Source organism: Elaeis guineensis, chromosome 1, assembly GCF_000442705.2.
Source record: "Elaeis guineensis isolate ETL-2024a chromosome 1, EG11, whole genome shotgun sequence".
Classification (NCBI taxonomy): Eukaryota; Viridiplantae; Streptophyta; class Magnoliopsida; order Arecales; family Arecaceae; genus Elaeis; species Elaeis guineensis.
Genome location: NC_025993.2, coordinates 70,077,367 through 70,102,426, shown reverse-complemented (window position 1 = coordinate 70,102,426; position 25,060 = coordinate 70,077,367). Strand labels below are relative to the sequence as shown.

Below are 25,060 nucleotides of genomic sequence, written 5' to 3'. Positions count from 1 at the left end.
TCATTCCATAAGAAAAATCAATAACTCAAAAGTTGATCTAAATCAAAACTATTTTTTTCTTATAATCAAAATCAATATCTCTATTATAAATAAGTATATCAATTTTTTTTATCTAAACATTAACTACTCTTAATTAATCGATTCATTATCAGATTAATTTATAAATAACTCCAATCTATCTTTTGTAGAATAATTATCAATATTAATAGATAACCTCAATCTTGTCCATTCAGTCAGAAAAATAATAATGATCAAAAGAGTTCAAACTCTAAAGTTTATTATACTCTGGAGATAAATATTTGAGTATAATAATCTAAGATTAAAATCATTATTTGATAAATAATCTCAAATTTTTTTTAATAAATAGAGAATTATTCAATTCTAAGATATAAAAAAATTATTTCTAAATATTCTAAATCTAAAATAAAAAATCAAGGATCCACTCATCCTAGAATTAAGATGCTAAATATTTTCGTAGCATAGTAGATGGAAGCATTACATTTTGAAAATCACAATAAGGATATCCAAAATAATCCAAAATTTTAAAATATTATTCTTTCTAATATCAATAAATTTTTCATATCAAATCATATCATCTATCATAATTCTTTAACTCAAAGAGTCAACATTCTTGACTTACTCAAAATAATCCAGATCACCATACTTTCACTGCATACTCTGTTCTAACAATCAAAATTTATTAGGTTCACCAAAAAATTTTGATCAAATTATTTCTTTATCTTACCAATAGAAAAGATCTAAAATTTTAAATTTTAATTGAAGTCAAAGATTAACTTCTGATTCTCATTCATACTTTTACTAGTGTACAATAATCTTGATTAATCTTTGAGTCTAATATCATATTTAAAATCATCATATAGGTTTACTATAATCAATATGATTTAAATCTTAATTCTCATATCAATTCAATTCGATAATTCCAAATCAAAATCTTTATAAGTCAAATCAACAAAAAAATCCTTCAATGCTCCATTGAGTTAGGACATAATCAGAACATATATGAATTTTAAATCATTACCTTTTCTAAAGTTTCCATCATCAGGATCTTCAATATCTATCAAGTATTTTTTCATAACAATCATACAAGCTTCAAAAATCAAATTCTCACTTAATAGATTCAATCAGGGACCTCATTAACCAAAGTAAAGGAACTTCATATCAATTCCTGAATCTAAAATTTCAAAATTATAAATTCACATGGGTCCCATAATCTCAAATAAATATAAATCAGATCTTTTATCTTAATATGAAAATATCAATTTTTTATTAACAATCTCAACAGTAATATCAGAAAATCTCTTGATCAACTTAGATATGAAATCTTTAAATTAAAATTTTATACACATCATATAGTCTCCAAAAGACACAAATAAAATATATTATTTAGATCTAAGGATGATAATTAAAGATTCCAGTACAATGAATATCTTACAATCTCATAATCGATTTCATCAATAAGAAATAGACTTCTTTACAATATCTTCAAATATGTATTCATCCTAATATGCCACTTTAGACATGATCCACATACTAAGTTCAATTTCGATAAATATTCTAATCAAGTATCATAAAAGGCTTTCTTAGTCCATCCTGAAATAATGTTTTATCATCAAATCTTTATCTTATCAATAATAGTCAACTTCTTAACTAGAAGTAATATCATACTATTATTCTTACATCAAATTTAAACTTATGATTCACTTGAATAATCGATGATCAAATTAATAACCATAATGCACAATAAAGTTTCATGTCAATCTTTTTGTAATTACTTTCGATTAAAATCTAACTAATCATATCATGATCAATAGATCATCCATCATATTTCAAATTTTATATGTCATAATCTCTTGTGATCCTTTCATACATAATCTCAATATTTAATCAAAAATTATAAAGATTTCTTCCACTACAATCATCAAAAAGATCTACACCATAATATTCTTAGTGTCTATCCACTGACACTCATTCTATACATATCTTAGTTGATATGCCCAGGCCTAAATAACTATCTTGTGTAGGTAAGAACAAAGATTGGAGCATAAAAAAAAGAAAAAAGAAAGAAACCTTGGAAATTTGATTGATAAGAAAATTGCCACAATCAGATCACAAAGGGGTAGAACGCCACACTCAAGAAAAGAAGAATGTGAGTGATAAGTTCTAGGGGTTATAACTCATCACTAACACACAGAGGTTAGATAAGAGAATTCAGCAACACTCATTTTCATTCACTGAAATCTGAATTGAATACATAGGTCACCTTCCTTTATATAGATAAGAGAGGGAATATAAGATAAATTCAGTAAATGAAAGGAAATAAAAAAATTTGACTATCATAAAAATGATGGTGGCTATATCTTACTACAAAAGAAATGATAGTGGCCATATCTTGCTACTATAGAAATAATGGTGGCTGAAGATCATGGTGAATTAGGAAGAACAAAACAACTTTGGCTGTATCCTGCTACTATGAAAATGATGGTGACTGGAGATCATGGTGAATTAGGAAGAACAAAACAACCTTGGTTGCATCTTGCTGCTATGAAAATGATGGTGACTAGAGATCATGGTGAATTAGGAAGAACAAAACAAGCTTCTAAACTCGGCCCTTTTCTAAGCAATAATTTCTTTCAAATTCCTGCCAAATCTGATTCGCACACATCATGTTTCTACGCACGTAAGTAAAGTCATCAATTTGGCTCTTGGATCTGTATTGGTATGTGATCATCTTTTTCTTCATGATGGTGCACATCATTTCCCCCTTGTTGAGTAGGGTTTTCTCTTAATCCAAGTCCTCCCCATCATCCAAACTATCCTCCAAGTAAGGAGAAAGATCTCGAACATTGAATGTAGCGGATACATTGTAGTCACCAGGCAATTTAATCTTGTAAGCGTTGTCATTCACTTTCTCAACAACTCAAAATGGACCATCAACACGCGGCATGAGCTTAGATTTTTTTTGGCTTGAAAATCGTTCCTTGCGAAGATGTATCCAAACAAGATCACCTGGAGCAAAGTGAACTTGTTTTCTTCCTCTGTTGGCTGCCTTCTCATAAGCCGCATTCTTCCTCTCAATCTGCTCCTTGATGCTCTTATGCATGGACTTAACCAACTTAGCTTTCTTCTTCCCATCCATACAAATCCTTTCACTGATTGGAAGTGGTGCCAAATCAAGTGGGGTGATAGGATTAAACTCATAAACCACTTCAAAAGGAGAATGCCTAGAAGTGCTATGAATACTACGATTGTAAGCAAACTCAACATAAGCCAAACACTCATCCCAATTCTTCATATTCTTGTTAACAACAGTGCGAAGCAAAGAAGAGAGGGTATGATTTACCACTTCGGTCTGACCATCAATTTGCAGGTGGCAAGTTGTGCTGAAGGGCAATCTAATACCAAACTTCTTCCACAAGGTCTTCCAAAAGTAACTTAAGAACTTGACATCTCTATCAGACACAATGCTCTTTGGTATACTATGCAGATATACTATCTCTTTGAAAAATAATTCTGCAACATGTGAAGCATCATCGGTTCTGTGGCATGGCACAAAATGAGACATTTTTGAGAATCGATCCACAACCACCAGAACCAAATCCTTCCCCCTTTGTGTTCTTGGTAGCCCAAGCACAAAATCCATACTCAAATCTGTCCATGATTGATCTGGTATAGATAGCAGCATATACAACCCTTGTGAAGTCTCTTTGCTCTTCGCCTTCTTACAGGTGACACATCTCTCAATGACGTGATGCACATCATGAATCATAGCTGGCTAATAAAAGCGGTCTTTCACCATCTCCAATATTTTTTTCTCTCCAAAATGACCTGCCAATCCTCCACCATGAGCTTCTCTCACCAAAAGCTCTCGAATGAAACTGTTAGGAATGCACAGCCGACCTGACTTAAACAAGTATCTATCATGCCTGTAATAGCCATTTACAGCTTCTTTCTCTGCGCTCTTCATAAATATTTATAAAATTTGGATTGTTCTTGTATCGATCTATAATCAACTCAAAACTCATTAGTTTAGCATTAAGCAATGAAATCAAAGCATACCTCCTGGAAAGTGCATCAGCCACGATATTGACATTCCCTTTTTTGTATTTGATCACATAAGAAAAGGTTTCCAAGAATTTCATCCACTTGGCATGTCTACGATTCAGCTTGCTTTGTCCTTTCAAGTGCTTCAAAGACTTATGATCAGTATGGATGACGAACTTCTTTGGCAATAAATAATGTTGCCAAGTCTCCAAAGCCCGAATCAAAGCATAGAACTCTTTGTCATAGACCAAGTAACTCAAGCTTGCACCATTCAACTTCTCACTGAAATATGCTATGGAACGTCCTTCTTGCATCAAAACAGCTCCAATACCCACACCGGAGGCATCACATTCTACCTCAAAAGTTTTGAAAAAGTCAGGTAGAGCTAAAATAGGTGCTGAACTCAACTTCTCCTTGATCAACTCGAAGCTCCTTTGGGCTGCTTCAGTCTATTTGAATTCTCATCATTTCTTAATGCATTCAGTGATAGGAGCAAGAATAGTGTTGAAGTTCCTCATAAACCTCTGATAAAAGAATGTTAGGCTATGAAAACTCCTCACTTCGAATACATTGGTAGGAACAGGCCACTCCTTGATCGCTTTCACCTTTTCCTCATCAACTTTCACTCCATGTTGTGACACAACATAGCCAAGAAAAAAACTATGCGATCCTGACAAAAATGATACTTTTTGAGGTTGCCGTATAGCTTCTCTTGTCACAGAACCTCAAAAACACCCCTAAGGTGCTCCATATGCTCTTTCTGATTCCTGTTAAAAATCAGAATATCATCAAAATATACAACCACAAAATCAAACAATAAACTTACGCAGCACATGATTCATCAATCTTTCGAATGTGCTAGGTGCATTGGACAAGCCAAATGGCATGACTGTCCACTCATACAATTCGAACTTGGCCTTGAATGCGGTCTTTCATTCATCATCTTCCTTCATGTGAATCTGATGGTATCCGTTCCTAAGGTCTATTTTTGAGAAAACCTTAGCTCCATGCAACTCATCAAGCATATCATCCAGTAGCAGGATTGGATAGCGATATTGTATTGTGATCTTGTTTATCACCCTACTATCCACGCACATCCACATAGATCCATCCTTTTTTGATACCAACAGAGCTGGTACTGAACATGGGCTCATATACTCCCTCACATAACCCTTCTCCAAAAGATCCGCAACTTGCCACTGCAACTCCTTGGCCTCCTCGGGATTGCATCTATAGGCTGGTCTATTTGGTAGGGCAAACCCTAGAATGAGATCAATCTGATGCTCGATCTCTCTGATTGGTGTCAATCATTTTGGTAACTCTTCCGAGAACGGATCTGTAAATTCCTCCAAGATCCTTCATTTGCGGTGGAAGGGAGACTTCTTTACCTGAAACCTGCTTGGCTACAAGAACAAAAATAATTTTATGGTTAGTCAAAACTCGCTTCACTTCTTCCTTATTGGTAAACAGGTTCTCTTTCTTGCCCTTCTCGATCACAAGCTGATCCTTCTGGACTTGTTGTGGGCTAAGTGATGCCAACACTATGTTCTTCCCATTCTTGGCAAATGAATAGGTATTTTTGAAGCCATCATGAATAGCCCTCCGATCGTACTGCCAAGGCCTTCCCAAAAGAAGATGACTGGCTTTCATAGGAACCACATCACAAACAACCTCATTTTTGTAGGACTTGTCAATAGAGAAAGGTACTACAACTTGCTTTGTAACCTTTACATCACCATCGTCAGTAAGCTATTGCAATCTATAGGGAAAGGGATGCTTAATAGTCATCAGATTAAGTTTTTTCATCAAAATAGTGGAAGCCACATTGGTACAGCTACCCCCATCAATGATAACACCACATACCTTATCATGGATGGTGCACCAAGTATGGAAGATGTTTTCGCACTGCTCATCATCCACTTTGGCTTGTAGGTTCAAGTTGCGGCGAATAACCAATAGCTCTCCTTCATCTGCAAACTCCACATAATCTTGTTCTACCTCTTCCAAAATAGCCTCATCTTCCCTTTTAATTTCTTCTTGTGACTCTCGAATAAACATCACCCTCTTATTTGGACATTCAGAGGCTATATGACCGTAACCAAAATACTTGAAACACTTGATATTTTGGCTTCGCCTGGGAGGTTGTGAATTTCCCACCTTCTCTTTTTCTTTGGCCGCATCTGTGACTTACATGCTAGAATCACATTTTTCTACTTATTTTGGAACTGCCTTAGAGATGGACCATGATGATAAGGAAGATGAGTTGGTAGTCTTACTTGGCTTACTTGCACCATGCTTGCACTATCTCTCCACCTTAATAGCAAGTTTGATCACATCATTAAGAAACACATAAGATTGCAACTCCACCGTATAAGCAATCTCCTTGTTGAAGCCTCCTAAGAACCTTACAATGGTCTGTTTTTGAGGTTCTCACAAATCGCATCTCATCATCAGCATCTCAAATTCTTTGACATAATCCTCAACACACATCCCCCCTTGTCTCAAGCTTTGTAACTTGATGTACAGCTCCTGCTTATAATATTAAGAGATAAATTGCTTCTCCATGATCTGCTTCATAAGCCTCCAGCTCTGGATCTCCTCTTCTCCAATCCTCCTACGCTGAGCTTTCACATTCTCCCACCAAAGATTAGCGTAATCAGTGAATTCAAGGGAAGCAAGTTTATATTTTTTTATCTCAGTATAGTCTTGACATTCAAAGACCTTCTCCACATATTGCACCCATTCCAGATATTCTTTGGGTGAGCTGGTTCCTTTAAAGGATGGGATCCTCATCTTAATATTGTCTCCCGAACTTCTTTACTGCCACCTTTGCCATGGGTGTTCCTCCACACCATCATCATCTTCGGGTTCGTCATACTCTTCTTCATCATCACGATCAACTTGTCATGGTGCTGGATGGCCATGCCACTGTGGTGGTGGGGGAAGTGTTGCCAACTGCTCAAACATTTGTGTTAGGTGATTGAGTTGCTACATCATCTTTTCTTGATGCCACTAGAGCCCCACAATCTGAGCTTGTTTCAGACTCATGCCTCTAGGAATAACAAGGGCCTCATCTCCTCCAGACATGATTTGGATGTCAAACACTCCCTCAGGCTCTGATACCAAACTGATGTGCCCAGGCCTAAATAACTATCTTGTGTAAATAAGAACAAAGGTTGGAGCACAAGAAAAAGAAAAAAGAAAAAAAATCTTTGAAATCTGATTGATAAGAAAATCGCCATAATCAGATCACAAAGGAGTAGAACGCCATACTCAAGAAAAAAGAATGTGAGCGATAAGTTCTAAGGTTTATAACTCGCCACTAACACACAGAGGTTAGATAAGAGAATTCAGCAACACTCATTTTCATTTATTGAAATCTGAATTGAATACATAGGTCGCCTCCCTTTATATAGATAAGAGAAAGAACATAAGACAAATTCAGTAAATAGAAGGAAATAACAAAATTTGACTATGATAGAAATGATGGTGACTATATCTTTCTACAAAAAAAATGATAGTGGCCGTATCTTGCTGCTATGAAAATGATGGTGGCTGAAGATCATGGTGAATTAGAAAGAACAAAATAACTTTAGCTGCATCTTACTACTATGAAAATGATGGTGGCTGGAGAACATAGTGAATTAGGAAGAACAAAATAACCTTGATTGCATCTTGCTACTATAAAAATGATGGTGGCTGGAGATCATGGTGAATTAAGAAGAACAAAACAAGCTTCTAAACTCGGCTCTTTCTCAAGTAATAATTTCTTTCAAATTTCTGCTAAATCTAATTCACACCACATCACGCTTCTACGCATGTGAGCAAAGCCATCAATTTGGCTCTTGGATCTGTAAATGGCATGTAGTCATCTCTTTCTTCATGTTGGTGCACATCATTAGTTCTTCCACTAATGCTCTGATACCACTTTAATTGTCACACTCCCGACCCGAGATTATGAATCGAAGGTCATGGCAGCCGTCGCATGCTCATAGAAAATTCTTTTCACAAACATGCAAGGCATCTTATTACGTTATCAATGAAGAAAAAATCGTCTTTTTCCTTTGTAGGATCTTCCAGATTTCATCAAATCTGGGATGAAATAATTTAAAAATTTTATCCTACGCTATTTCAGATCTAATGTCTGTTAGATCTAATTTTATTATCTGATATTTAAAATCTAAAATTATATGAGAAGTATAAACATACCTCAAGGGTAATCTGATTACCCTGTAGATGATCTCAGCACAGCCCGAGGTTCTGATGTAGCCACGCAAGTGCCTGGCCTCTACCGGTATCCACTCAGACAGGACCTAGAACATCTTCTACTCACAAATCTATGCTCCAAAAATCAGATCTCTATCTGATTTGGAAGTTCTTCATAACTCCTTCTGAAGTTGGAGCAGTAGGCTATCGAAGATGTCCTGCAGCCTTCCTATTCCAGGCATCACCACGCCTTTTCTTTACACCAGATGAATGTCCAACTCCTTGGACATGAAGAGGGGAGATAGGAGAGCAGGGAGGATGTGGAGAAGAAGGGAGGGGGTGGCAGCTATTGGGTTTGGTGCATAAAACAACTTCAGCCTAAAACCTTAGGCGCAGAAGGGTTTATATATACCCTGTATGCTGCGCGTGCCACATCATTCAACCAATCAAAAAATTTCAATAAATTTTGGAAAAATTTTGATTGGTTGCTTGATGTCATCGATCACATTAGATAAAAACCCAAGCCTCTATCTCAAAGTTGGCACCAACACTGGATAAGGACAAAGAGAGGTTGGCGCCAAAGAGTCCAATCTTATCAAGACTCTCCAACCTTATCCACTTGGGGTGCCCACTAAATCCAATTGGGCTCGCACCATAATCTGATTATGGCACTCAATTTGATATGATTTGGCTTCACAAAAATCCTCCAATAAGCTCTTGCCAAGTGACCTTCAATTTAAGACCCATATGTCAACTTTTGACAAATGTCTTAAAATGAAATTGACAGATGATAGGAATTAGTAGGTGCTTATCTTAAATTCATCTCATGAATTAAGACAAGCCTTTTCTGAGCTAGACAAGCTTCATTTAAACTGAGAAAAATCTTTTCAAGGTTCTCTGGATGAGTCAAATCATATTTGGCTCAGTAGAGACAGAAAAGATTACACGAAGAGAAAGTTAGGCTCAATCGTGTGCTAGCACGATTTCTTTGAACCTAATTGGATCTTATCCAAATCAATTGGGTTAGCCCAATTGATGATATCCAAACTCTAACCTTTATTTGTGTGACCCAGTTAGGTTCAATTCCGTATGGTAATAAAATATGTCGTGATCTCATCATCGATATCATCGAAACTCTTTTCGATGGACCAGAACTCTTCTAATGCAGACAATTAGAATGATCGATCATCAATATCATTCTAATTGCTTCCAAAATCTATCAGTGACACCTAGCAATATGTGGTGGCAATCCATCAAAACTGAAGACGAACCCTCGGTGCAGCTACCTGTGTGATTGAGTTCCTCTATCATGAGTCCTGATTGAATTAGGATTAAGGTAAACTCGTCAAACCCAACATCAGTCATATGAATCAATCGATCGATCCGAGTCTGATGTGAAACCCTAATAGAAAACTTTTTTCCATTATTTCACTCTGTCATGACCATGGGCTTAAGGACTCGATCTTTCGATCACCATAGGACTACTCCTCTCTTCTACCGAGGTTGATAGATCCCATCTTGGTGCGACCTAGTTTCTACAATGAATATGCTACAGCCAACATACATCTCAGGATTTCGAATGGCTAGGAGATCAAGTTATGGTGTAGTCAAACTAAACTCATATAGCACACAACGGCCTCCACTCGTTAAATGCCGTCATTCTGTAATGATGTATCATTTGGTTGCGAACATATTTAAGAACTATATGATAAATCTTCTCTTTATTGTTCACTAACATAGTTCTAAAGATTTCATTACAACACAAAAGTTCTAGAAGGAAGATGTAAATTTGTGATGAATAAATATCAAAATAATTTTTATTTATCAATAACTAATTCATATACAAAGAAAAACTCCATTGTCACACGATTGGTTTTAGGACTTAATTTTCAATAGATACAACAACTGGAAAACCACAGGGGTTTCGTGTATGTATTTTAAAATTTTGCAGCAGAATAAATTCAGATTAAACATTTTAATCTATAATGCAAGGACATAATATGATCATAAAATACCCTTTATATGGATCTATGGCATTTATATGTGCATTTAAAAATCTGAACTATAAAAATCTGTATGATGTGGATGAAAACTAGTAAAGCAATAAATCTAATCTACTATTACCAAGGATCCAAATCCTATACTTGAGTGTGGGTAGTCGAATGTCCTGATCATGAATGTGGATCTGGAGGTCCTTGCTAGTTACTCATAGCCGCACAGGATATCGAACCTCTATGAATCGTCTGCACAAAGCCCTCGTCCGATCTGCAATCCCCGAGAGTGCTAGCTCGTGAAGACCGCTCCTGATGGCTGATCTGAGTTGATCTTCTTCTAGAATCACCTTGGACCCTTTTGAGGTTAAAGATGGATCAATAGAGGCCATTGGATAGTGGAGGAAAGATAAGGAAAAACTAGATCTAATTTGAATTCCCTTCTCTCAAAAACCCTAGATCAAAATCCAGGTCACTCACCTAAGAGGAAGAATTTTCCTCTAATTTCTCATGCCTAAAGCAAGGCAATGCGCACCCCAATCCTTATGCCCCACTCAGATTCGACCCCTCTTTCTTTTTGTTTTCTCACCTTGTAAAATTCCAACCCTTTGTCACACAAAAAGGTGGAGTTTTTAAGATTGCTGATCAATATAGATAGGATGAGATAAGAGTTTGTTTTGAGTTCAAATTCAAAACCATTTTGAATTCAAACTCTTGCAACCTTATCCCCATCCAATCTCAGATCAGAGAAGAGCCAAACATGAGCAAATGGTGTGGGAAATGTACCAAGAGATTCTCACTTTTGTCGCACAAAAGGAGCAGTTCATAAGTGGCCAGTGGGTGGAAAAGATAAGATAGGATTAGGGTTTAGTTTAGGGTTTAAATTTAAATCCAATTTAAATTCAAACCAACTAACCTCCATCCTATCACAAATGGGTGACAACATGGGGTGTTGTTGGAGAGTTCTCACATGCAAACAAGCTTTCTACGATGAGGAATGTCATGGAGAAAAGGTGGCGCAAGGGAGTTCATCACTTGAAATTTGAATTCAAACTTGAATTCGAAATTCAAGTTGATTTTGAATTCAAATCAAGTTTGATCCAATAAAATTCTATCTAATTAGAAGTGATTGAATATAATTTAATTTAATTCTAACTCAATTAGGAATTAATTGGATTCAAATTCTGATCAAATTAGGACTTAATCTCCCTTGGCGATTAGGTCATCCTATATCCTAATCGTATTTGACCTAATTGAATCTAATTCAATTAGACTTAGTTCAAACTTAACACTCATTCAAATTGAACTAATCAGCAATCTAATTGTTGACTAATCCTCTTGAACATCACTAACTCTTAGTGAATTAATTTACTACAATTATTATACAGGGTTAATCATCAATCGCATTGATGATTTTACCCTCGGATGATTCTCAATTGTCGATTAGCTATATGATCGGGGAGGTACTTCTTATGTGTGTGATCTCACAGATTCGAACCTAAGCCAATAGTATAAGAATAAATTTTTATACCAATCGAAGTGACCATCTAGCAATGATATCTGACATCCAGATAGGTCGAATATGTGCGAAGCAACATCCAAGAACCTAATGGACTATGGTTATTGTATAATTCATCCCTTTGACCCTTGATGCTCAAGATAATTTCAGAGTTAACTGTCAACTCTTGATCAGTGCATCCTAATTGTGTCTCAACCCAATTAATCCTATGACTCCTCATAAGGACTATCCTAGCCAAGATTTTACTAAATTGAAATACATTGAGGCATACTCTCCAATGACTTGGATTGGTCAATCCTATCTTGACTCACACACTGACTTCATAAGTACTTGATTATGCATAGAAATCTTTCGATCCTGAATTAAAAATTCAGGTAGTCCAGCATCAAAGCACAATGAGTTGCTTGCAAATCATCATGATGATCTCAGATCGGAGGGACACTTATACCGATATCCTTTCGGAGTAACTTTTGACGATAGAGTACTTCAAAGTTGGTCACATTCAGTAAGATATACTCCTACATCTCACTTGCATGCCATATCAGTGTCTCCACACTCCTTGGTTAAGAGGATAACCAACATACATGGCATACAACGACCTACACTTGATATAGCTATCATCTTAATAATAGCATATCGTTTGGTCGTGAATTAGTTTTAAGGACTAAATGATATATCCTCCTATATCTATTTAAATAGTCCCAAAGATTTCATCACAACACAGGAGTTCAATAAGGAAGGCATACAAATTGTGATGAAAAAGCTAAATAATATTTTATTAATTATTAACTCATATATATTTACATCAATAAGCTCAACCATCCACAGGCTAATGATTGGCTTTAGAACATAATTTCCAACACTTCCATACCCAGATGGTTGGATAAAGATTGGGTTTGTTTTGGATTTAAATTCAACATGAATTTTGAATTTGAGTTTGAATTGAATTTAAATCAAACAACTTTTATCCTTTTCTTACCGTAACCACTTGTGGATGCCAAAAATAAATATGTTTCTTTTCGGCATGTGCCAGATATATGAGCGATGTCTAAGGATGTATTCCATCAAGAGATTGTGATGTGCGACAAAAATAGTTGGTGTGAGGCTTCTGGGCGTGAGTTCGTAGTCGAGGGTTCCTTAGGATTTTATGTAAGGATTTTGGGAAAAAAGAGAATAGCAGTTTCTATTTTCATTTTCCTCCTCCTCATTTGATCCTCCAGAAGCTTTCTTCTTTGAAAGAGTTCGAGCAGTTTGAAGGTGCACGATCAGCCTGTGAGATGTGTGCCCTAAATGCTAGATTGGCTGACACATTCCTATACAAATCAAAGGGCAAATTTATAATTTTGACTATAAATCAATAAATGGGTTATTCTTCTATCACATTGTGTATATTGTGTCTGTGATACATCCTTTGAGTTAGTAGGAATGTCAATTCATATTTTCAAGAGTTGAAAATTTAAGACATGAATTTACATAACTAACTCATAAACAGCTCCTGACCATAGGATCATCACGAGGATGGTGATCGATCTGGAAAGTTGGTGTACGATCGCTTCCTTAGGATAGATGTGTCTTGAGTCTACGATGTGGAGACACCGAAATGAGAGTACAGATATTTGTTGAGAACGAGAGTACTGAGCATGACCACCTCGAGTAGTCATAAGGAAGTCTACCTTCTTGTCGATGATTAGCTCGATGCTGCAGTTGTGTGTCTAGTTCTTTGACCTGAGGTGCATCGATAGTTCACCTTGAGTGTGTTATAGTTTGACTACACCATAACTTGATCTCCTAGCCATTCGAAATCCTGAGGTGAATGTTGGCTGTAGCATATTCACTGTAGGAACTATGTCACACCAAAATGGGATCTATCAACCTCGATAGATAAGAGTAGTCCTATGGTGATCGAAAGATCGAGTCTTTAAGCCCATGTCCATAGCACAGTGAAATAATGAAAAAGAGTTTTCCATTGGGGTTTCACATCAGACTCGGATCAATCGATTAACTCATATGACTGATGTTGGGTTTGATGAGTTTACCTTAACCCTAATTCAGTCGAGACTTATGATAGAGGAACTTAATCACACAGGTAGCTGCATCGAGAGGTTCATCATCAGTTCTGATGGGTTGCCACCATATACTGCTAGGTGTCACTGGTAGATTTTGAGAGCAATTAAAATGATATTGATGATCGATCATTCTAATTGTCTGAATCAGAAGAGTTCTGGTCCATCGAAAGGAGTTTCGATGATGTCGATGATGAGATCATGACATATCTCATTATCATACGAAATTGAACCTAACTGGGTCACACAAACAAGGATTAGGGTCTGGATGTCATCAATTGGGCTAACCCAATTGATTTAGATAAGATCCAATTAGGTTCAAGGAAATCGTGCTAGCACACGATTGAACCTAACTTTCTCCTCGTGTAATCTTTTCTATCTCTACTGAGCCAAATATGATTTGACTCATCCAAATAATCTTGAAAAGGTTTTTCTCAGTCTAAATGAAGCTTGTCCAGCTCAGAAAAGGTTTGTCTTAATTTATGAGATGAATTTAAGACAATCACCTGCTAATTCCTGTCACCTGCCAATTTTATTTTAGGACATTTGTCAAAAGTTGACATATGGCTCTTAAATTGAAGGCCACTTGGCAAGAGCTTATTGGAGGATTTTTGTGGAGTCAAACCACATAAAATTGGGTGCCATAATCAGATTATGGTGCGAGCCCAATTGGATTTAGTGGACGCCCCAAGTAGATAAGGTTGGAGAGTCTTGATAAGATTGGACTCTTTGGCGCCAACCTCTCTTTGTCCTTATCCAGTGTTGGTGCCAAATTTGAGATAGAGGCTTGGGTTCTTATTTGATGTGATCAGATGACATCAAGCAATCAATCAAAATTTTTTCAAAATTTATTGGAATTTTTTGATTGGTTGAATGATGTGGCACTGCGCAGCATACAGGGTCTATATAAACCCTTCTGCGCCTAGGGTTTTAGGTAAGAAGTTGTTTTATGCACCATACCCAATAGCTGCCACCCCCTCCCTTCTTCTCCATGTCCTCCCTGCTCTCCTATCTCCCCTCTTCATGTCCAAGGATTTGGATGTTCATCTAGTGCAAGGAAAAGGCATGGTGACGCCTGGAACAGGAAGGCTGCAGGACATCTTCGACTGGCTGCTGCTCCAACTTCAAAAGGAGTTCTGAAGCACTTTCAAATCAGATAGAGATCTGAATTTTTGGAGCATAGATTCATGAGGAGAAGACATTCTAGGTCCTATCTAAGTGGATACCGGTAGAGGCCAGGCGCTTGCATGGCTACATCAGAACTTTGGGCTGTGCTGAGATCATCTACTGGGTAATCAGATTACCCTTGAGGTATGTCTATACTTCTCATACTTTTAGATTTAATTTTAAAATTTAAATATTAGATAATAAAATTAGATCTAATAGATATTAGATCTGAAATAGCATAAGATAAAATTTTTAAATTATTCCACCCTAAATTTGATGAAATCTGGAAGATCCTACAAAAGAAAAAGACGGTTTTTCCTTCAACTGGTATTAGAGCCAGGTTTTTGGCTCTATTTTAGATCTAATTTAGATCTAATTTTTTATATTTATTTATTTAATATTTAAAATATTTTAGATGTCACATCAGATATGATTAGATCTGAAATCAAAATATTTAAAATTAAATCTAAGAAGATCTAACATGCATGAGATGCATGACTAGACTAGGATTAGTTGAATCCATGAACAGTCTTAAGTTTTATATTTTAATAAGATTAAAATATGAATTAAATTTAATTTATTCTCTATTTTTTTTGATGTTACAAGTGTTATAATCTGATCAAAAAATAAAAAATAAAATTTTAAATTTTTCATAAAATTGATCTGTTGCATGCCTAGACTAGTTGTAGAATTGTTCCAGTAACTTGTCTAGAATAGATTTAATTTTAAATAGTTTAAATGTAAATCTTATTTTTTAGATATTACATGTGATTTATCAGATCTGAAAGCATGCTAATTAGATCAATTTTTGATACATGAGATGTATGCAAAGCATGTATTAGTTAGATCTTAAATTGTATATGAGATATGTAAATTTAAATCTAACTAGTTTTGTAGTTAAATTTATATTTCTGATTAAGGTGTTCCTTATGGCCGTCCAATCATAAGAACGAAGTAGGGTTTTAAGACCCTCTCTTCCCATTCAATGGGTGTTCTTATGACATGTAGGAGTGTCGCGCGTTCATCCTTAATAAGAAATCAAAACATACTTTTCTGCAAAACCCTAGATCCTGAAACCCTAGGATTTATTTTACATGTTTTATTTATGAACCCAAACTTAATTAATGAATTAAGTTTATGAAATCAATTTGGTCTAAAATTGAGAATTTCAGATCTAAGATATTTTCATAAAATTGGGTTCGAGCTTGGATAGCTCAATTAGGTCGAGCGGTTGATTAAATTGAATCAAAAGTTGGTTAGGTAGAATCATGAAAGCTAATAATTGACCAGCCTAATAGGATTAAGTCTGGGTCAAGGTCGAATCACATTTAGATGTGACTCGATCAAGTTAAGACCTAATTTGGCTCAGTGGTTAGAGCCTGAATTGTAGGCTAACCCAATTGGTTCTGGTTCGACAATTTGGTGTCTAAGGTAAGTTGGGCAGATGCGACTGACTGATTTTTAACTGGGAGGTACTCGACTTGAATGCATTTTTGTCGAGTTAATGGCATATCTCTTCCATCGGTCTCACTTATCTGGCCATATGTGTCGATCCAGTTCTGATTTGAGGTGGCCAACAATTTGAGCTAACCCATGCCACTAGGTTAGTCATAATTGTTATGACTATATCAAGTCAAGTTTAACGAGACCTAAATCAAATCTTCCTAAGAAAATATTAAGTCTAGGTCTTCCATCATTGTGGATGTGCGGGCCCTTCCCGGGGTTGATTGTTCTCGGCTAGTTACAGTGATTCAGTTGCACCGAGAAGACGCAACCATGTCCATTAGGCATTGGATGCTATGAATTAGAGGATGGGTTGGGCTCAATATTTTGGATACGGTGAGGGACCCAATCAGGAATCTAGTTCGTGTAAATGGTGGGTCTGACTTAACTAACGATTGGAGCAATATTCTAGACACGGTGAGCTTCATGAATTAGAGACCAAGTTTTGGGTGCACCATGATTAGAGAATCATTGGACAAGAGTTGTCCACTCATCGGTTGACCCATCACCAATAACTGTTAGGTGAGGTGATGAGCCAGTTGGTGAGACCGCACCACCCACTAGAAATCACTGATCACGGAGATCTTCACATCTCTACCAAGAGAGTGTAAGGATCTGAAAAAATAGTGGAATCCTAATTTGTTTAAAAATGAAATCCCTAAACAAATTGGTTTAGTCTGATTACAAAATCTAACTAGAAACTTTCGACTCTCTATAGGAAACATGTCTACCTCCAACCTCCTGACCAAAATACTAGACACCCACAGATTGACTGGACCCAATTTCAAGGACTGATTGAGGAACTACAGAATTATTCTGGGTTTCGAAAAATTGACACATATCTTGGATCAGGACCCACCTGCCATGCTAGCACGTCCGACTACTAAATAGAGAGCGTCTCTGGAAAAGTGGACGGATGATGATAACAAAGCAAGGTACTACATGTTGGGTGCAATGTCTGATGACTTGCAGCGCCAGTATGAGAACATTTTGACTACCCGCCAAATGTTGGCTCACCTGCAAGAGTTGTTTGGTGAACAAAGTCGTACAGCCAAGTATCAAGTCTATCAAAGACTTTTTAAGGCTAAAATGCATGATGGACAGTCAGTCCAAGATCATTGTTTGACAATGATCAAGGACCTTGAGGAGCTTGAGAAGCTCGGTATCATCGTAGACAAGGATTTTCAGATTAATATGATCCTTCAGTCTTTGTCTGATGCATATGGTCAATTCGTCATGAACTTCCATATGCATAAGATGCAGTGTACCTTGGCTGAGTTAATGAATATGCTGGTTATGACTGAGCTTTCTATAAAGGGTTCAAAAGGCTCAGTTCTTACTGTGGAGCGGACTTCTTCCAAGAAAAAATCTTTTGGAAAGAAAAAGAAGTCTGCGAAGAAGTAAAAGGTGGATGGCAAGAAGAAGAAGAAGACAGAATCGAAGAAGAAGACTACTGATAAGAAAAAATATTTTCACTGCCAATCAGACGGCCATTGGAAGCGGAACTATCCTCAGTACCTGGCCACCCTAAAGAACAAGTAGGATGGTCCTTCTGGAGGTATGCTCGTTATAGAATCTAACCTTACGATTTCTTCTGCATCTAGTTGGGTGCTTGACTCTAGTTCTAGTGCTCATTTGTGCACTTCTATGCAGGGTTTTGAGGAGAGCAGGAGGCTGAGGGATGGGGAGATGATCCTATGCGTCGAGAACAGAACAAGAGTTACTGCTGTGGCTGTGAGAACCTACCCTCTGTGATTACCATTAGGATCAGATTTAATTTTAAGAGACTGTTATTATGTGCCTGCATCAAGTAGGAATTTGATTTCTATTTCATGTTTAGCACAAGAAGGCTATGTGATTAGCTTTTATAAGGACCATTGTAATATTTTTTATGAAAATAATAAAGTTACAAATGGTTTTGTCATTAACGGTCTCTATCAGTTCCATGTTGATGTATCTGTATTTAATATCGAGCAAAATATAAATGCCATAGGAATTAAAAGGCCTAGAGATAGTCTAAATAATAGGTATTTATGGCACTTAAGACTAGGTCATATAGCGGAAGATAGGGTTAACAAATTGGAGAAATCCGAGCTATGGAGTCCGTTGAATTTCGAGTCATATCCGGTTTGTGAATCATGTCTTCAAGGCAAAATGACCAAGCTTTCTTTTGTAGGACATGGGGAAAGGGCCACAGACCTACTTGCCCTAGTATATACGGATGTGTGCGGCCCATTTGATATGCCGGCTAGAGGCAACTATGTCTACTTCATTACCTTTACTGATGATATGTCTAGGTACGGGTATGTGTTTCGAAACATAAGTCTGAAGCTTTTGAAAGGTTTAAAGAATTCAGACATGAGCTAGAAAAATAAACAGGAAAGCCCATTAAGGTTCTTCGATTAGATCGAAGAGGTGAATACCTTAGTCGGGAGTTCCTAGACTATCTTAAGGATAATGGTATAGTCTCTCAATGGACTTCACCTGGAACGTCTTAACTCAACGGGGTTTCAGAATGGAGAAACCGGACCCTATTAGATATGGTCTGTTCCATGATGAGCTTCATGGACCTCTCTGAATTTCTTTGGGGACATTGTCTCATGATAGCAATTTATGTGTTGAATAAGGTTTCCTCTAAAACTATTCCTACCATATCGTATGAGATATGACATGGTAAGAAGCCAAGTCTGAATTATCTCAGAATTTGGGGTTATCCGGCTCATGTCAAGAGATAGCAGGTGGACAAGTTAGAGTTCAGATCTTTTAGAGCTCGATTCATAGGATATCCTAAAGAGTCATTAGGATACTATTTCTATATTTCGAAAGACCACAATGTGATTGTGAATCGAAATGATAGTTTTCTTGAAAAACAGTTTATTCAAGATGGTGGCATCGGAAGAATAATTAAGCTCAAGGAGAATGTCTCCCAAGAGCAACGAGCTAAAGAACTTGAGGAAACCAATCAATTAGAATCAGTCCTAACACAACCTCTTCCACCTCGTAGATCGACTAGGGTTTTCTGTCCTCCTAAAAGGTACTTAGGTACTATACAAGAGGATGTAGGAGAAATATTCGTCATGAGAAATGGGGTTCATGGTGATGATCCCAAGACCTATGACGATGCGATATCAGATATCGACTTTGAGAAATGATTAAAGGCAATGAGATTAGAAATTGACTCGATGCACTCAAATCAAGTCTGGACCTTGGTAGATCTACCTAAAGGTATTGTACCTATTGGGTGTAAATGGATCTTCAAGAGAAAGATAGGTGCAGATGGGAATGTGGAGACATATAAGGCTAGGCTCGTAGCGAAAGATTATAGTCAGCGCGAAGGCATTGACTATCAGGATACTTTCTCACCCGTAGCCATGCTAAAATCCATCCGCACATTGCTTGCTATTGCAGTCTATTTCGATTATGAACTATGGTAGATGGACATGAAAACGACGTTTTTAAATGGACATCTTGAGGAAGATATCTATATAGAACAGCCACTTGGTTTCACATCCAGTGATGATGATCACAAGGTTTGCAAGCTGCAAAGGTCTATTTAGGCTCCCGTAGGAGTCCGGATGAAGTCTACCTGCAGTTATAGTCGGGGACGAAGTCCGGCTCCCGTAAGAGTCTGGATGAAGACCAGAAGGTGGTTGACCACCGCCGGGACTCGGGTAAAGTCTGCCCATCGTGGAGAATCTGGCCCACACTGGTGGCAGTTTATCCGTCGGCAGAACTTGGGAACGTTACGGAGGCTCGACCGCCGGAGAGGTTCGGAAAGATGTCGCCAAAGGTCGGACGTCGGTAGAACCCTCGGAGGGTCTCTCCTGGCACGAACTTCGGCTGGGGTGGTATTTTATACCCAACACCAGCCCCCCTACTTCCGAGTTCGAGTTTCGAATGAAGTACAGAGAAATTTTTATAGCCGAAGTTGTCACCTTGAATCCTGTGCATGATCGTCCTCAGATATTCTGGCATTTAATGCGCGTGTGCCGAAGTCTTTTCAAATCGGGGCGAACTGAAGGGACCTTTCAGAATTCCCTCTGGAGCGTTGGCCCAGGCACGGCACAGTAATGGCCCTGTCAATTGTCAGCTGCTTTTAGCCGCCTGCTGTGGCGAGTGGGACACGTGGCGAGCAGGGTCGGCCTGGGGAGATCCGCGATCATTATAGCATCGGATCCCAGGGGCTATTTAAACCCGCCTTTTTGCCTTCAAAAGTCTTATTCCGCCTCAAAGTTCTGTCGGTGTCTGCCCTTTCTCCAAGAGCTCTGACCCTCTTTGGCGTCCACCTTGGCCCTAAGCGTTCTTCGAGTCATCCCTATCCTCGCATCTCTGCATCCTTCGGAGCGACTTAGGTTAGTCCCGGAACTTTCACTTCTTTTCTTGCCATCTAGGTGCCCTTTCTCCTCTATTTTTCTTCCGCCGTATTCCCCTGGTTTGGTCCCCTATGAACCTTTCGTCTCTTATTTCGCCTGATTTCTCCGAGACTTTTAGGATCCTTGTTTGAAATGTCTTCTAGCACCTCTGCCTCTAGTGGTTCCAGGAGTTCGTCCGCCTCAGCCCCCCAGAACCCTCATCTTGTAGACGAACCCTCATCTAGGGCTGGGCCTCGCCAAATTTTTGCGCCAGGCACCATTCCTTGTTCCTTGACTCCGGATGAGCTTTTGCTAATAAGAGTTCAATACGGAGTTCCTCCGGAGTACGATTTGGAGCTTCCTGATCCCGTCGACCGGGCTAGCACCCCCCCGCCTGGCCGTTTCTACCTGTACCAGGAGGCCTTCCTGCTGGGCTCCATCTTCCGCTTCCACCCTTCATCGTCGCACTTTTTCATTTTTTAGACATTTCTTTGGCTTCAGTCGCACCGAATTTCTTTAGGTTTCTGATAGGGTTCCTCTCCCTTTGCCACGTAGTTGAAGTTCAGCCGTCTCTTTCTTTGTTTAGGCATTTTTACACTTTCAAGCGCCACCCCTCGGCCAAGGATTGGTGGTACTTCTCCCCCCAGTTTGACAAGAAGGGGTTACTGAAGGGTGCTCCCTCTTCGATCCACAATTGGAAGGGAAAGTACCTCTACGTCCAGTGCCCGACCTTGAAGCTGGGACTGCCCCCTTGGGGCTCCCTGAGGGACTCTGTCCGCCGGGCCCCCAACCTGCGGGAAGACGACCTTCAGGCCACCCGAAAGCTTCTCAGTTATTCGACTCCTTCCCTTCCCAACCTTCTGAAGGAGCAATTTTTGTTCAACATCGGCTTGAGCCCCCTGGATCCCACAAGTATCCCATCTTTCCTTTCTTCTTCTTTTCTCTTGCTCTTCTTCTCTCTTCTTTTTCTTTCTCTCTTTTTTTTTTTTTTTTTTTTGCACGTCTCTTCTTCCTTTTTCACTCCATTACTGATCTCTCTCTCTTTTTTTTTTCTTTTTTTTTTTTAGGAATGGATGCTGAAGCAGCACGGACGCTCGCCAGGGGTCTCAAGGCTCACAAAAGAAAAGGCGGCCTCCGGATCGGCAAAGAAGGCCAGAACGGAGGAGACGAGCTCGGCCATGCCTGCCTAGGCGGCCCTCGCAGTCGACTTGCCTTCAGATGCCGAGCATCCGGCTTCCCGAACCTCTTCAAGGAGTTCCCCCACTGAGGTTCCCACTTCGGGGGTCTGCTTCGAGGAGGTGCCAGGGGTTGAGAGGGGGAGGAGAAGGAAGTCGGTGGCCCACAGGGTGAGTAGCCACCGGTCCGCCATCGAAGAGTCCCACGGTTTCGAAGAAGAGCCGGGGGAGAATCCCTTTAATGACAGGGACTTGATAAAGCGACTGATCGACGGCTGCATCCTGCCCGAAGTCGTCCAGAGGATTGATCGCGTCGATCCCGAACAGCAGGTTTGGGACTCCCTAGGGTCCTTTCTCGAGGTAGACAGGTTCACTATCCTCCTCTCCGCTCCTTTGTTTAATTAATTCTTCGACTTTCATTCTGACCTCCTGGCCACCCTTGCAGATCGGGCACTAGCTCCTTGCCAACATCGAGGTGACGAACCGGGCGAGAAGGGATGCCATCCAAGCGGAGGAGAGTCGTCGGGCCGAAGTCGCCCGCTTCAAAGAAAAGGTTGCTGAGGTAGCCAACCTCCAAGAGGCCCTTGAGAAAGAAAAGCGGACCTCGGAGGAGACGGTGAGGAAGGCGGAGGCCGAGGTCGCAAATTTGACGGAGCAGATTCCGGTTCTGATCTCGGAGGCTAGGGTCCTAGCAGTGGAGGAGTTCAAGGCATCCGCGGAGATGAGGGACCTGAACGTCAAATTCGGCCAGGAAGCATTCATCACAGGGTTCGAGCTCTGTCAGGAGAAGGTGATCAAGAAATTTCTCGAGCTCGATCTCAGCTTCTTGGACGAGGCATCTGAAGACGAAGCTGGGCCCTCTCCCATTGCCACCGTCACCGCAGCACCCCTTCCAAGAACACCGAGCTCCCCGACTCCTACTTCAGAGGTCTGAGACCTCTGACTTTGTATTTTTCTTTTATTGTAATTTTTCTTTTCTCTCTTATCTTTAAGGAACATTCAATCAATAAAATTGGGTTTCTCCTTACGGAGGGCTTCTCCACTCTTCTTCCCCCCTCTCTCTTCTCTTTTTTTTTTCTGCAATGAGATGCGCCTTGATGCTTTTGTCTCCCGATGGCAGTGTCCTGCCGAAGCGCTTCCCTTACCACAGGGAATTCCACTGAAGTCCACGATCCAACGCTTGAAGAAGAAAGTTCATCATTTAACAAAAAGGTCGAAGGAGATGGATGGCGAACTTTTTGCAGGTTGAGGGAGAGTCAATCTGAGGCCACCGCGGAGACCACCCACTTTCGGAACCTCCACGTGAAGGGCATCATGGAGTACAGTCGGAGGAAAGCGAACTTCGAGAAGGAGCTCGAGGAACACAAGAAGTGCGCCAGTGATCGATCCTGGGCTCAAGCTGCCAAGATCAGCTCTCTCAGAGTGGAGCTGTCGGCTGCACAGGAGAGGATTAGCCAGTTGGAAGGAAGCTCGTCCCGGCTTCTGACTCGGGCCGACTACGACTGGGAATGGTCGAAGAAGTTCTCCAACCTTCAGCAATAGCTCCAGGATGCCGAGACCAGCTATGATGCGTACCGGGCCGGCTGGTGCAAGCAGGTGGATGACTATAGGGGGAAGCTCAGGATGGCGACCGATGAAGTTGCCCGCCTTCAAAGGCAGCTAGCTGAAGGAGCTCAGTTTGCTCCTATTCGGGATCCTGACGAACTCCAATCCCTGAGAAGAACCGTAGAAGAGCTATCTGTAGCCCTTGGAGAGGGGAAGGCCGAACTGCAGCAATTGAAGATCCAGCTGGTATACGAGCAGCGGGCAGTCAAGGACGTGGAGGTGGAATCCGAGGTCCTGAGAAAAAGGCGTCGAGAGGCGGAGAATGAAAGCCAGCGACTTCATCGGAGATATATGGAGATGCTAATGAGAGAGAAGGAATTGGAAGAAGAAGTCGGAAGCTTAAGGCACTCTCTGGTGAGGGTCGAAGCCGAAAGTTCGAAGTTAGAAGAAGCCGGGCCTCCTTAGGGCTCTTTTTATCTTTCGTCCTTCTATGTGTCTTCTCTTGCCGCTTGTTTGTTTGTTGGCGTTGTTGTCTTTCTTTTTCTTTTTGATGCCGATGTCGTCTAGAGGTTCTTGGTCGTCGCCGCATCGGCTTGCTTTTCTTGTCATCTTTCTTCTTCAGCCTCAAGGGCTCTGTAATGTATACTTAATTAATGACATGAAAAGGATATTTTCTGTTACCTCTTTTACTCATGTGTTGAATTGTCATTTGTCGAGCTTCCTTCGGCTTTTGCATTGTCTGATATCGATGCCGTTCAGAAGTACCCGATCGTCATCGTATTGACCCGTCTTTCTGTTTATGGCCGTTGATTTGTCCGGGACCACTCGGGTTTGACGCCTCCTTTCAGAGTTCAAGCTTGGAGGTCCGAGCTTATCGTCGCCCTGAGGAAGCCGCCTTATCTCTGGCTCGTGTTGAGAGCTTTCTTGAAGGTCGGGGATTTTGATAAGAACCCCAATCCTCGCTGAGACGAGGTTCCTTGCATTTTTGATGCAATTTATTTTCCATTCGTCGCTGATGCAGTCCGTCGCTTTCCTTTTTAACTCCCCTCCCCTTTTTCCCTTTTCTTTTTCTGAGTGAGGGTTTTCTCTCCGCTCTTGGTGGGGTCGCGGGAGCGCGAAGGGGTCGCTGGGAGGGCTCCTTTCTTCTTATCTAGTCTTGAACGACCAGACCTTAATTGGTGTCAGGACGAGGTTCTTCCCCTGTTTCTAATGTAATCGGTTTTAGCTCAGGTTAGGACGAGGAGGTCCTCCTCTTGTCTCTAACAGGGCTATGGGGGCACATATGGGCGTTGCGGGGCCTCTCCCCCCATCCGATCTAAGTGTAACCGGGCCTTCGACCTTGCTCAAGTTAGGGCAAGGTTCTCCTCCTGTCCCTAACAGGGCTGTGGGGGCACATATGGGCGTTGCAAGGCCTCTCCCCCTATCCGGTCTAAGGGTAACCAGACCTTCAACTTTGCTCATGTTAGGGCGAGGTTCT

The 25,060-nt window shown here is 39.9% G+C and overlaps 1 protein-coding gene across 1 annotated transcript; it reads right to left on the bottom strand.

Moving 5' to 3' along the window:
• Positions 1–4,799: 4,799 nt before the first annotated feature.
• On the bottom strand, positions 4,800–6,120 carry LOC140855881 (uncharacterized). The gene is made up of 4 exons (XM_073253116.1): positions 5,926–6,120; positions 5,451–5,811; positions 5,061–5,299; positions 4,800–4,829 (listed from the first exon to the last, which is right to left on the bottom strand). The coding sequence occupies exons 1-4, from the start codon at positions 6,118–6,120 to the stop codon at positions 4,800–4,802; spliced, it is 825 nt and encodes a 274-aa protein (XP_073109217.1).
• Positions 6,121–25,060: the final 18,940 nt, after the last annotated feature.